Raw genomic sequence first — 14,043 nt, 5'->3', positions numbered from 1 at the left:
CATTTCCAGCAAATTACGTACTGAAGTCTTGAGTTACCAAACTAAATTTAGTGTGCCTTAATTTCCTACTGACCAGAGCTCTAAAACTGGTGATGTATTGGGTTTAGAGTCAATTTGAAGTAAGCTGTTCTGAAGCGTCATTCACATCACTGCTCCCATGGTTTACCAAAGAAACCAGCATGAAAGAAGGAAATTCCTCCATTTTAAAAAGGCAAATGACTGACATGCTCTCTCAACTCAGGGTTAAAGCTCTGCTCACATCACCTAAACCAGCAGCTAATATGTATGTTTAGTGAGGGACCAAGAATGGAAACCAACACTTTTTTTCTGCCATTTGCAGAATTGAAGATCTTGACAGTGACTCGCCAGACAGATGTAGCAACAAATTTTAAGGCTCAAGAGTTATGGCTACAATCTGTCACATGCAGATAAGGTTTGTCATTAGCCATAGAAACTCTAAGATTGTTTCCTTGTAAACAAAGCAGGTATTTGAATGCAACCCCAAAATGATTAACTGAAGACAAAAAGTATTGGTAACACACAAGTTACAGTTTAGCACTGGGCAAGAAAAAACACTGAGATTACTACACTAGACAGATCTTGAATCAAGAAGTCCTTTACTCAGGTGGCTACATGTTCCATTGTCAAATTACAAACTCTGTAATCATGGTGTACATAAAAAATGAATTTTGGGTTATCCCAAATGCTCTGGATGCCTATCCAATAATTTTTAGGAGTGATATTTTTCCCCTCACAAATATTTTGAATCAGCATGGAACTCCTTCCACTTCCGTAATAAACTTTTAACAGTAAGATCATAGTATTGCTTCTAACACAAGAAAAGTTGAAATTATGAAGTGCACTGAAAACCAAATTTACATCAAACTAAGAATTAAAACATAATTTTAAGTATTTTTGTTTGTACAGTAGTGAAAAGAGATGGTTAATTTTTATAATTCTACAGAAATGCATCCAACTCTAGAAGTGTGATCAGGTAAGCACAGTAGCAAAAGAAGTCCCTTCTACATGCCTTCATAAGCTTCACACAATTCACTCAGAAACAAAGTTATTTTCAGAGATTTTAACCTTCTCAGGCCTTCAGGAAGTCTTGAATCAACTTACACTGCTCTTGACATCTTTCAGTTTTGGCAGAATATCTAGTCCAAACCCATCAGCCTGTCCTCGTGTCCTGTTTCCACCATTCATGTAATTCCCAAAGGCAAGAACCAAACCAAGAACTCGCATAACTCCTGATTCATTCTTCAATGTCTAAAATACAGAGAAAAAAATTCTGTTCAAAGTCCAATAATATTTATGGTTAATGAACAGATTTGTTGATGTTGTGTTTAGAAATAGTACTTGCATAAAGACTCAGATAAAGGAAGTTACCTTCTACTGCAACATGCAGTAGAACAATGTTGATATGTAATTTTATATATATGGAGAATATTATCTCAAAAATGGATACTTAGAAAAAATAACAGAAAATCTGTACAGTATTACCAGTCATGACCTGTTAAGAAAAACAAAATAGCAATCTTTATCTGATACTGACATTGTGAATGACATATTTAATTTCACAGAAAATTCATCAACAAGTTAATAAAACACCGAGGTTGAACAATTAAAAACATTAAATAAAAGATATTACATAGTAAACCGTAAAACAGTTGAAATGGTTCTAAGTTATTAAAATACTGATGAAACCTGCATTTTAAAGCTATGTATTTGTTTTTTATGGGACTGCAAAATTTCAGTAATCTCTTCTGACTAGATACAACATTGCTATCTCTAGGTATCAGAGATATTACTAAGTTGCACATTTCTCAACCAACACAATGTTAGCTGAACTGGCATTCCTTTGAAAAAGAGTGATAATGGTGACTGTGAAAAGAGAAGATTTTGCTTTAACAAAAGGAGAGGGTGCATGGTTTTCCAGAGACTGATACACACTGATGGCAAAAGCATTATATAATTTATTAGCAAAAGCTAATCTTAAAATTCACTTTGATGTTAAAGTACAATCATAAAATGTGCAATTCTGCTATCCTTCAGATTTTAATAAATAAAGTGAAAACTTTTGAAATATGAGTAAAGTTTAAAAAGATTAAAAATCAGAAATTTAGATCTGTTTTTTCACAGAGCACAACCTACCTCACACAGTTTCTGTAACAATTCAAGTTTGCGACGGATTGAACCAATGCTTTCTGAAAACGTTGATTGGAACAGGATGCAAAACACACGTTCTGAAAAGTTGGGAATCAGTGAGAGTTCATAGAGGAACCTGAAGAAGTGATTAAAAAAAATTGTTTGAGTCACTGTCAGCAGGTACAGACTTTGGGGGGTTTTTTATACGTATTTTACTACAGAAGTGAAAGTTTTTCTAAGTGAGCAAAACTGCTCTATCATAAATATGTTCTTACTGTTCTGGCTTATCCAAAGACTTGGCATTTTCTTTTTCCTTGGATGCCTTGCTATGCTTTTCTATTTTTTCAAGTTCATCTGATTGTGCTCTCTGGAATAAAGGAAAAAAAAAACAAAAACAAAAACCAAAAAATGGTTTTGACTGGTCAAACAACAGACAGAAATATGCCCTTGTAACAAAAATCAAATTCATAGATTTTTCGTTCTAGCATCCGCTTATGGTAAAAACCATAGGAGTCCACAAAGTATGAAGTCCACAAAGTTTAACTATAAATAGATCTGCTGGAGAATAGAATATCTTGCAAATAATAATACTGACTACTAGCAGTCTGCAAAGTATTGACTCATTCAATGCACTGAGACAATGATCTTAATTCCCAATTCCTCTTCTTTGCTCATTTACGAGATGTTTGAATTGAAGGACTCAAGAGGAAAGTTATATTTCTCTTCACAAATTTGTTGGGTTACATTTGAATGTGATCTGATCTTTAAATATATATTTTAATAATACATTTTCTTAAATAAATGAAAACAGGTTTTTTTACTGCAATTTAAATTTTCTTTGGGATTTGAAAAAACACTTAGGAAAAACCCCATATTTATAATGGAACTATCATACATATAATACATGAGAACTACTACATAATTCTTTGAAGTAAAATTAATTTCATTTTTATCTTAATAAGCAAAAAAAAAAAAAAAAGAGTACATATAAACTGCCTAGCTTCTTGAAGAACTCTGTGGCACACTGTGAAGTCTCTTCTTCAATATTCCAATCAATAGAATCTGAGCTTCACCATTTTTTTTTCAGTGCTCCAAGCTATGGTAAAATTTTTTTTACAAACAGTAGTACTGAAAAATGGAATGGCATGGAAAAGAAAAAAAGTGAAAAGAAAATTTCTCCTTCTGACCCTTTTTTTGACAATCATAGCAGTTTCCAAGAGAGATCCAAAGCATTAATCTGCCCAAGAGTTAAAAAAAAGTGTATCTACCTTTATTCCTTTAAGAAAAATTACACTCATTTTTTAACTTTCTCCACCACAGAACTTGAAGACAACAGTGAAAAATTATATTCTAATCATTCAGATAATGGCAAAGTGTAAGAAATGTTGCACCTGCATTCTCTCTTGAATGCTTTTGCAGAATTAGAAGAAGAGCTGTTTAAAATCATTATGACTACTCCATCAGGAACCTGAAACCAGAAATTGGAGTTTGGACACTTTTTCTGAAATTGTTGAACATCTTCCCATGTGAAAAGGCTGAAAATACTGATGTGAAATAGAAAGATGAAGAGATTGAAGATTCATATAGCAAAAGCCCTTCAGAGTGTCTCTTAACACTTCAAGAAGCCTGCAAATAATGCAAAGTCACCTGTCTATGATGTCACATATCCTAGTATTTAGTCAGCCTTTCTGTGGATGCTCTTCAAAGGTCATCTCTAAAGTGGCCCCATCTTATATATTAAATACTTCAACAGATGGCAAATATATATTTTTTGTCCAGAAAGAAACTTTTTTCTGGACACTAAGAGATTAAATTTGTGGCAGTACCTGTACCAAAGATTAACAGAATAGCTGAGGTTTGAAAGGACCCCTGGAGACTGTCTAGGTGAACACTGACAAAAACCAGAGGCAGCTTGCTCAGTATCACATCCTACCAGGTTTTGAATATCTCCAGGGATGGAGACCTGATGCCTTCTCTAGGCAGCCTGTTCTAGTGCTTCAAACTCAGGAGGCCCTCTATGTCTTGTCCTTATGTTGGGCATCCCTGAGTCTTGATATGTGCTCTTTAGTCCCCCTCTCCCCAGTGAGGTATTTATTTGTACATACTGGTAAGATTCCTCTGAGCTTTCTCTTTTCCAGACTGAGCAACCCCAGCTGTCTCCCAGCCTCTCCCTGAACAACACTTCTCCAAGTCTTTAACCATCATTGCTGCTCTCTGCTAGCCTTGCTCCAATGTGTCACTGCCTCTTGCCCTGGAGAGGCCACACCTGCACACAGCATCCTAAATGTGGTCCCACTAGTGCTGAGCATGTCACTTCCCTTGACCTGTTTGGGCCTCCCTTTATCTGCTTGTTTATATGGCATCAGACCTTTCTCAGTTAACAAGGGCTAGGCTGAGGCTTGTTTACCAGTTTTTAATTTTAGAATACTGGCAGTGGCCATTCATAACACTCAGTTACATGAATTCCCTAACCCAGTTTTACTTCAGTGTGGGGAAAGAAACTTGGGGATTCATCCTCCAAAGGCACTTTTCTGCATAAAGTCAAGGCAGATATAGGATCTGTGAATACAATTACTGTAGCAATTGTTTCTTGTACAATGCTATCCTGAGAAGAAGAAGGTTTCCAAGATACTAGGATCAGAAAATTTAATCAATTTTTAATCCCATTTTAGAAGACTTTTCCAGGATGAGGGCTAGAAAAAGACAACTAACTGCAGAAGTATTAACTTAAATATTGCATGTGCTGTTGTGGAGAAGGCCTGGGTTTGGTTTTGTGTTAAAAATGCCAGTGTAAATGGGACATGTCCACACTTAATCTAGAACACTCTTACCCAGGTGAGAGTTAAAAGAAAAGAAAGTTTCCATCACTTCTCAAATCAGTAAGACCTCTCTTGGCAACAGGTGAAATCTACAGATTTTAGAAGCTGGAAGGATGCCAAGAGAGGTAGCATCGTTCCAGTGGTCACTTCATCAGAGCCACAGAGCTCTAGGTGTGCAAATGACATGACTGCAGGAGGAGCTATTTTATTTATTCAACTTGTATTTCAAAAACTTCATGTAGTCAATTTACACTTTTTTTTACACTAAGTTTTTGAAAAAAAGCTCAGCTTTTCGTAAAAGTAAACTAGTTCTCATGCTAACAAATTAAATTAATTTCCGTTATTTCTGGTCACTCTTTAAATTATCTTCTCTCCTGTTAAATGAAGGAAAATCACTTAACATTTTTTTCATAACAGTTAAAGAGAAGTAAGTATTTTAGCATGGAGCATAAACCTAAATGCTTATTTGCAAATATTTTAGAATAAATACTCAGAGTTCTCTCTCACACAGCCTTCTACACAGACTGAAATATTAGAGTGCTTATCACAGCAATCTATCACATACATGCATGTTCAAGCTCTTGATGTTTCTCCACCAAATCCCACGGGCAAAGGTTAGGCAGACTCCCTATTCCTTATTTAAGCCATTATTCTCAGGTTGTGTATGCAAACAAGTAACAACTGTCAGAGATACAAAGGCTAAGCATGATCCACTCATGGGCAGGCCAGAGCAAAAGTCAAGAAAGAAAGTTTACACCCTCCACCAAAATCAAGAAGTTGAAGTATACAGCCCAAGTTCAGACTCAAACTGGAATTTCAAGTCACTAATTAGGGCTCAGTTATCCAGACTTGTGATCAATGGTACTTTAAATTCTGACAGAAAAGGAATACTGTGTCTATTGCACAGGTATTATCAAAAATAATTTCTCAGAATTTTACCAGATTTCTTTATTATTAATGCCTATTTTTTCTCCAATTTACAGATGGATAATTTTTAAAAAAGCTTTTGTATTGCCTTCCAAATGTGTGTCAAGAGAGAACACATTCAATAAATACTTATCATAAAAGTCATTAACCTGATTTCATTAGCATCTCTTTGAATGTTACTGCTCTTTCTCTCCTTGACTTTTTGCTAGATATAGATATATATAGCATCAAAAGTGGAAAAAATAATACAATGTACTAGAATTTCATATTAACTATATCTAAAATCAGACAGCAAAAATCTGAATTAAATTACTGCAAAAATATTCTTCTTCAGTTTAATTCTTTTCCCATTTTCTTCCAGAGTATGAATTTAGCCAGTATTTGCTCTTACCAAAGTTCATAAGGGCCCTTTTTCCATCTCACAAGATAAATCTCATACATATCCTGGTTCGCTTTTTCTTTCCTTACAACAGAAGCCTAGCTCTGAGTTTTCATACATTTCAAATGTATGAAATTTTATTTTTTTGCAAACTTCACTTTAAAAGTTTGTGTTCTATCTTTCAAAAACAATAAGTGAGTCATCTAAGGAATTTTGTCATTAGCAGATGAAACAAGGATATACAGAGATACCCTGGTTAATAATAAATACCATATTTTTTTCAAGCTGGATCATCAGAACTCAGTATAGTTATAGTTTGTAAGTACAGTTTGGCTTTGCAAAAAAAAAAAAAAAAAAAGACATCCCATTCTAATTGCTAGTTTAAAATAAGAAAAAAAAATCACAAGAAATAATAGAGGAGAAAGTTTGAATCTTAAGGGCAGAGAAGTGTGATGCACTTCAGACTTGTGGATGCCCTTTCTCTCCAGCAAAGGCATTTTGAGGTTTTTGAAAGCATCGACCTAAGTCTTTTAAAGATAAAGACAGTATGGGCAATTTACTGGGAGCCTAATTATTAAAATATGCATGTTTCTTTTGTGATGGAAAAAGGGCAAAATGAAAGATGATAAATTATTCTATAGCATTTTTAATCCACTTTTATACAACTGTTTCCATGACATAGCAAAGACACAAGCGGAAGCAGACATACCTTGTTTCAGTGATGCTTAAGCTACAACCCCAGCAGCTAAGAGGCAATCTGTTTCAAAGTAAACATTCACTGATTTGCCAGTTGCTACATTTCTCATCACAACCAGTATGTCCTAACACCACACAGCAACTGGAATGTTTACCTGCCTTCTCTCTCTCTAATTATAGCTATCACCTGATTTCATTGTTATTAGAGAATTTGGAAAAGCACATTTACATGTAGTTTTATCTACAAAGATTCTCCTATTAAACTGTCTAGATACAAATACATAACTAATTATCAACATGTATTTAAACAACTCTTCACAAAGCAAGCTACACAACCACACCTAAGAGCTATTTGACTGTACAGTACAATGCTGCACTAACACAGTCTTTCTCACTTAATACAATTCAACTTAATAATATTAAATAAATTATTGAGGGCTTGGGTCTTTGGGCTTCTTAGTTTATAAAAAAGTCAGTAAGATATAGACAATATCTTTGTGGTTTAACAGGAGTCAGTAAACAGGAATTGAACCCTCAGGACTGTGGCTTTTGAAATTAGGGTGTGTTTAGGTTTGGAGACTGCCCAAATTTCATTCACATTTAAGAAGGGAAAGCACTATGCCAGACACATGCAATCAGAAAAAATGGTTACATTCTGAAGGAAGAACTGTAAAACAAATGCTCCCATATGTTCCATACAGATTAAATAGAAAGACTGAGGACTAGTATAGTGGTATTTAAATATCCAACAAAAAAAAAAATTCTCAATCCATAAAAAAACCCCTAAGAACTAAAAATTAAGTCAATGGCTAAGAAGTAAATGCTGCAAAGTTATTCCCACTTACAACACAGGATGAGATTGAGAAATAAGGGAGGAATCAAACATGCTAGGCTCTCTGGTACCACCCATTACTTACAACAGCTATTGAACAATATTGCTGTAATTAGTGAAGCTAGAAAGGGAAGAAAATGCAAGGTCTGAAGTGTTTTGACAGAGGGCTGAAAGGAAAAAAAGAATAGAAAAGTCAACTAAAAAGAAAGCTTCTTTCAAGACAGAGTTTCATCAAAAAGAAGATCCAGGATTAAAATTCAGGTCCCCTTATAAAATCCTACCCAAGTAATATGAGGGCTTTTCTTGTAATCTGTTTAGCTTTTGGTTGTGGTTTTGGGGTTTTTTTCTGTTTTCCACCCAAGCAAATATAATAAAGTTGGACTGGTCTGTTTTCTATTCAAAGCAAAGAGATATATTAGACAGTCGAAAACTTGATTCTTTCCTGAGATTTACACATGGTATTTTCCTTGATCAGGACATTTCCTAGAAATCTTCTGTAATAAGTGAAGGCAATTAAAAAATGCACACAATGTCATTTGGTTATTTCAATGAACTGCAAATTTGCAAATAATCCATTATATTAAGATTCAGAAGTATATTAGAGACAACATTAAGTAAAAATTTAAAAAGTTTTAGTACATTATCAACATAAGAGGAATATATTTTAAAACTGAAATGAAAAAAAACCAACTTGTTCACAATAAGAAAGAGAAGAATGCAAAAACTGATTATGACTGCAGTATGTATTCCATACTTCCCACAAGAAAATCTCTCACATTCACACACATGTAACTTATAAAATTAATTCAAATTTTTTGCCTGCTAAAAACTGCATGGCATGGAATATATATGCACCGTGTAAGGAAGCAGATTAAAAGTAATTTAAAATAAAATACCATAGGCCAAAACAAAAATGTTGTGGAGCAAAGAAGCAAAGAGTTCATAAAGATTTGGAATGTTGTTAGAAGAGGTTTTTCTTTTGACCATTATCTTCTGAGCAGTGTTGGTTAACCTAGTTCTTCAGGAATGAATAGCAAAAGTCCTTTCTAGCTCTCGTCAGACTTTTGGTTTCTTTCTGTTTTATTTAGCTCCTCAGTTTCTCTGTAAAGTGGACTAGAGCTTACTATCTCTCTTTTTGCATGCCACAGTGGATTATTTAGGGGGACTTGATAAACCATCAAATCATTCCAAAGCAGGTGGCTAAAAGCTAAAGTCTAAAAACCAAATATCTGAAAGGTGTAAAATTAATTAACATTCTCAAAACCACGAGGGAAGTTAAGGATCTCGTACAATAACATACACTGGCCTTCAATGCTATTCTGTGGCTCACAGCTTTACATCTTGTATTTTGAAGTTCTTTGAAGGGCAAAGAGAAAGCCTCCTCACTCTTTCAAGAGATGCCTAGCCAGACCTCCACACATCCAGGCACTGCACTCACAGACAGGGCAATGTTCACTGGCCCCAGCTGAAGGCAGAAATACGCTTCTAAGATACAACATTTTGAATTTTTTACTTTACAGGCTTTGTCAAGTTTTAGAACATGCTTGAGCATACTCTGAATCCCTGACTTTACATACCTTAAGGTTAAATCTCTCTGATTATTACTACCAGACATTTATGAAGCCCCTGGAAGTTTATACTACTTTTTAACACACCACCTTAGAGAAATTCTTTTCCTTTCAAAGAATTAAAACTATTTTGGAGCAATCCCTGAAGCAAGAATAATTAAATGCTCCAGTTCCATAAAGAGAATAACTTCTGTTATCAAAACTTGTTTTTCAGTTGAGCAGGATTTTTATATTAGTGAAATTACTAAGTGAATTCAAAGGTGTGGAGTGTAAGGTTTGGTTCTATTGATCAAAGACTGCCACACCCAAGAAGCAAAAAAAGGAGCAAAATTAACATCTGTTTAGTCATTTAGAAGTTGATCGTGTTACTCATGTAGAAATACATGCACTTCATAAAACACTCAATAGGAATAAATGCAATTAAAATACTTGGTATTTTCATTGCTTTTGGGGAAAATAAAGTCACTTCAAAATAGGACTTCTACAGGCTTTCTGAATATTATTGATGCCAAGTAAAAATACCTTCACATGGACACACAGTATTCCTACATTTTATGGACTTCCTCTGACTACTCACATTCTCATAGAGGGCTTGCAGCGTCTCTAGATCAACCACAGAGTTGTCCAAGTTCACAACAGCTATGAAAAAGAGAAAAGAAAAAAGAGTTAGTTGTTCAGGATGATAATCCAGCTGTGAAAGAAAGCTGGTCACAATACTCAGCAACAGTTTTTTATGACCTACTGGTCATACAGCTTAAGGTTTTAACTTTATTAATGCCTTGAATAGTGCAGTATAGTATGGCTAGAAACCTGGCAGAGTCAGGTGTCGAGTGTTAAAGAATTCATCTCCCTCCCCCCATACATATAAACATGATCCCACAAGTATGGCCATAGTCAGAGATCAGAGATAAGCTTTACATCAGACTTTCATGGTCCAGCTGAAAGCATTATAAAAATTTGTAAATCTGCACCACAGCCACACACACAACAAAGCTCATTCCTGTCGCTGGTTGACTTCAGTCTTAAACTCATTAATCCATAAGTCAGCCAGTTAACTTCAAAACACCTGACAAGGGTCAAGTCTTCTATGCACTAAGCCAACACATTTAGTACGGATACAAAATATGCCTTTCCTGTTCCCAACCAATTCTGGTGCCACACACACACTGTATTTTTTTTCAGCATCAAAAAACCCCAGTGGAACAGCTCAAATACAGTGATATCTATCTACCTAACTTGGATTAAAAAAAAAATTCATTTAGAGGTACACTCATTTAGAAATGGAACCCTGACTCCCCACTTGTTATAGAAACATTTCACAAGGCACAGGAAATATTTGCGCAAACTACTGAAAATATGTTCTCAGCTAATACAAAGATTTATTTTTCAAATGGTGCTTTTCAGCATTCCTCTTACATGGTTTTGCAAGCACAGTGACCATTCATTTAAAAGCTATATAAATCCAGTTTTCCTCATCTATATCTTGAAATTTAGAATATTGTATTAGAATATATGTGATGGCACACATATTTTTGTGTGTGTGTGTGGTGTGTATATGTGCACTTGCACAATAAGCTGAATAATTCCCTAGGTGAGATTAACCTAGAAATTGCAACATTGCTCAGAGCTAGAGACCCAGCAACAAGTTAATTTTTGTCCCATAAATCCATGTCCTTAATAGTCACAGAGAAATTCTGTATACACTTAAAGACTACAGAATATAATTCAAGCTCATGTGTTTCTGATTGCCATCTAGAGATAGCACTCTGAGTCTGGGACTTATCATGTTTCCCCTTTCCAGGCCTGAGACATAGTTTTAGTTGCAGTTTAAGAAAATTATAAACAAAAAAGTGTTGACCTTGATTAAAGTAAGCAGGTCACACTGTATCTCTAAGCAGAGCACAAAGCTAACTTTTAGGATTAAACCAAAAATATTTTTAAAATTCTTTACTTTTTCAGAAATAATGTGGGTTTTTTTTCTATTTTTCCCTTACTAGAAAGCAATGTAGCAGCCTATGTAACAGTTAACCGTTCAGGAAGCAACATGTTTTTTGTTTTCTTTTGGGGTAGGGGGCACATGCAAAAATATGCTACTAATTATTTGGGGTATTTTTAAACTTCCCTCCCTCATCCAAGTGTAATAATTGCTGCAACAGAGACTTAAAGATGTCCTCTACACAGGGCATGGTATGATACATTATATTTAATAAACCCCTGTTGCTCAATCAGACTATCTGTATGCCTCAAAATGCACCAAATTTGCCTCGTAGAACTGGACACTAAAATTAGCACACAAATAGAAACTGGGTTGAGATAGGTTTGAGAGCCCTACTTTAAGAAAACACTAACATCAAAGCCTACATACAAACAGCTTTATTAAAGCCAGGATATATTATGAAACTCAGTTTATACTATCTAACATTTCAGCACTTTTATGCTTATGCAATGTTTTCATATATGGACACAGTTGCAACCCTTAAACTATTTATTTGGAGTTGTGGCTGTCTTCTCCCTACTCCACCCCCCTTTCCTTCCAGAGACTGTTCACTCCTGAGCTAAGAAATTCAACATAAGTTCCTGCCCTGACTTTTGCTCAATGTTAAGATCACCCACGGATTACTCAGGGAGCAATAGAACACTTTTGTTTGAATGCTTGCAGGAGATAAGAGAACGCCTGGCAAACACAATGGTGCCAGGTCTGTGTACTTTCAACAAAACAGGTATGCAGAAGAGTGTACATACTTCAGGGAGCTGCTTAAAACAAATCAGTCTGAGACAAGGACATGGGGAAGTTAGATCCTAGGATATATCCTTCAAGTCTCTGCCTCCAAAGAGAAATATATTTCTATATGTTTCATCTAAACCTGCATATGTTCATAAGTAGCACTCCAAAATCTCACTAGGATTTTTCCATGTACACCTTAGATATGCTCCCCATACTTTGAGGAGTGAGGATATGAGCTTCTGTTCTTAGGCAAACCTGCATCATTGCCATACAGAACGTAATAGCTGACAAAATAAATCAGAACAATTGCATATTTAATTCCATTATCTAGGCAATTTGAACTGGAAAAAAAACAATGATGTCTCCTTATGCAGCCAAGCTTACTAGTTAAACATGCCCCCTACAATCAGCATGACTACACAAACATCTAACCAAAGGATTCCATATGTGGTGGCAACAGAATGATGAAACGCAGACAAAGATTAATTTCCTCATATGAAAATATTTTTAGCCATGCTGCAGCTCCAGTATACTTTGATGCAAACAACTGGAGAAGGGTTTGTGTTAGTCTTGCAGACGGTAGATATTCTCACCCATGTCATTGGTTTAGAAAGTGATTTTTTCTTGTTTCAAAGCTGACATTGAATTTCCTGGCCTTGACTACTATGAAAGTGAAGAATATCTATTGGCTTTTGCTCTAACAGAAAGAACTTTAATCACATCAGATCCAGAAATTTAGTCCTTACTGTCAAGATCTCATAGTTTTGTTATTTTCTTGCATTCCTATTACCAGTGCTGCCAGTTAAACCACTTTAAAGCCCTAAAACTGTAAAATTATTTGATCCATATATATAATTATGTATATATACAAATATATAGATATAATTAAATCAAATTTGAACAAAGTATGTGCAGATGCCCACAGAAAAAAATTAACGGAATTACAAACCAACAATTTCTTTCTTCTATTTAAGCAAGCCAGGGTAAACAGATGACTACAAAAAATCCACCCAGTAAAATGAGGGGCTGGGGATCAATCAGAAATGATTAGCTGATACTATAAAGAACAGAGAAGAAGAAATTTCAAAGGATTTATAACGAAATTAAAGGGTTTGGGGAACTCTTGCTGCTCCTCAGCTTTCCTGATATTTTCACAGTTTTGGTTACAATCTACATGGAAATTCTAAACTGGTATATTTGTGACAGAAATTATATCTTATTATCTAATGGCAGAATATGAAAATTTTAGCAGAATGGAACAGTTTTCTTTCCATTCTGTATTTTTATTATATAAATTGAATTAGAATATATATATATATATGTATACAATCTCACATTAGAAAAGCCAATTTAGATATTAGATTGAAGCTGGAAAGACAAAAGAAAAATGCAAGCAGAGAGAGAAAGATTTACTATTTTTATTAATAGCAAGTGATTTGCAAGTGTAGAAGTTATGTCCCCTGACAGGAGGATATGCGGCTTGTAAAAAAATGAGATTAGGGCACATGATCATATTCAGAGGCATGTTTGAACTGAAAACTGATGGACCTTCTTCCATATACACAGAAGACAAAACAGAGACACAATTTTAAAAAACCAAAAAAAAAAAAAAAAACCCACCCCAAAATAAACCAAAAGAAAGCAAAATACAAAAAATAAACCAAACATTAAATTATCAGAACCCTCCAGTCTTCAGGGCAAGACAGTAACGAAGACAACAAGAAGATCAAACTTCTTGCCAGCAAATATAATTCTGAAGAGGAAATGTATGAGAAAACATCATCAGCAGAAAGCTGCAGGATGCCCAGTGTACTTTTAGGAAGACCATAAAAGAAAGTTGCTGTACTTTTTCCTTTGTTAGACAGATCACTGCTGTTGATATTCATATATCTAGGAGCACACGATCTACCAGTTGCCACTAAACCAAAGTCAATAGACAATGCAGAAAC

General features: G+C 34.9%; 1 protein-coding gene across 2 annotated transcripts in view; it reads right to left on the bottom strand.

The window, feature by feature from the left end:
• The window catches only part of FMN2 (formin 2), a 152,997-nt gene that overhangs the window by 59,092 nt on the left and 79,862 nt on the right, over positions 1–14,043 (bottom strand). For both annotated transcript variants that reach the window (XM_058020006.1, XM_058020007.1), the window contains 4 exons: positions 9,947–10,008; positions 2,424–2,515; positions 2,155–2,284; positions 1,123–1,269 (listed from right to left, as the gene is read on the bottom strand). In XM_058020006.1, the coding sequence (XP_057875989.1) occupies positions 1,123–1,269; positions 2,155–2,284; positions 2,424–2,515; positions 9,947–10,008 (431 nt within the window). The remainder of the gene's footprint in view (positions 1–1,122; positions 1,270–2,154; positions 2,285–2,423; positions 2,516–9,946; positions 10,009–14,043) is intronic.

Source organism: Melospiza georgiana, chromosome 3, assembly GCF_028018845.1.
Source record: "Melospiza georgiana isolate bMelGeo1 chromosome 3, bMelGeo1.pri, whole genome shotgun sequence".
Lineage (NCBI taxonomy): Eukaryota > Metazoa > Chordata > Aves > Passeriformes > Passerellidae > Melospiza > Melospiza georgiana.
Note: the sequence above shows the minus strand (reverse complement) of the source record. Positions and strands in the feature narration are given on the sequence as shown.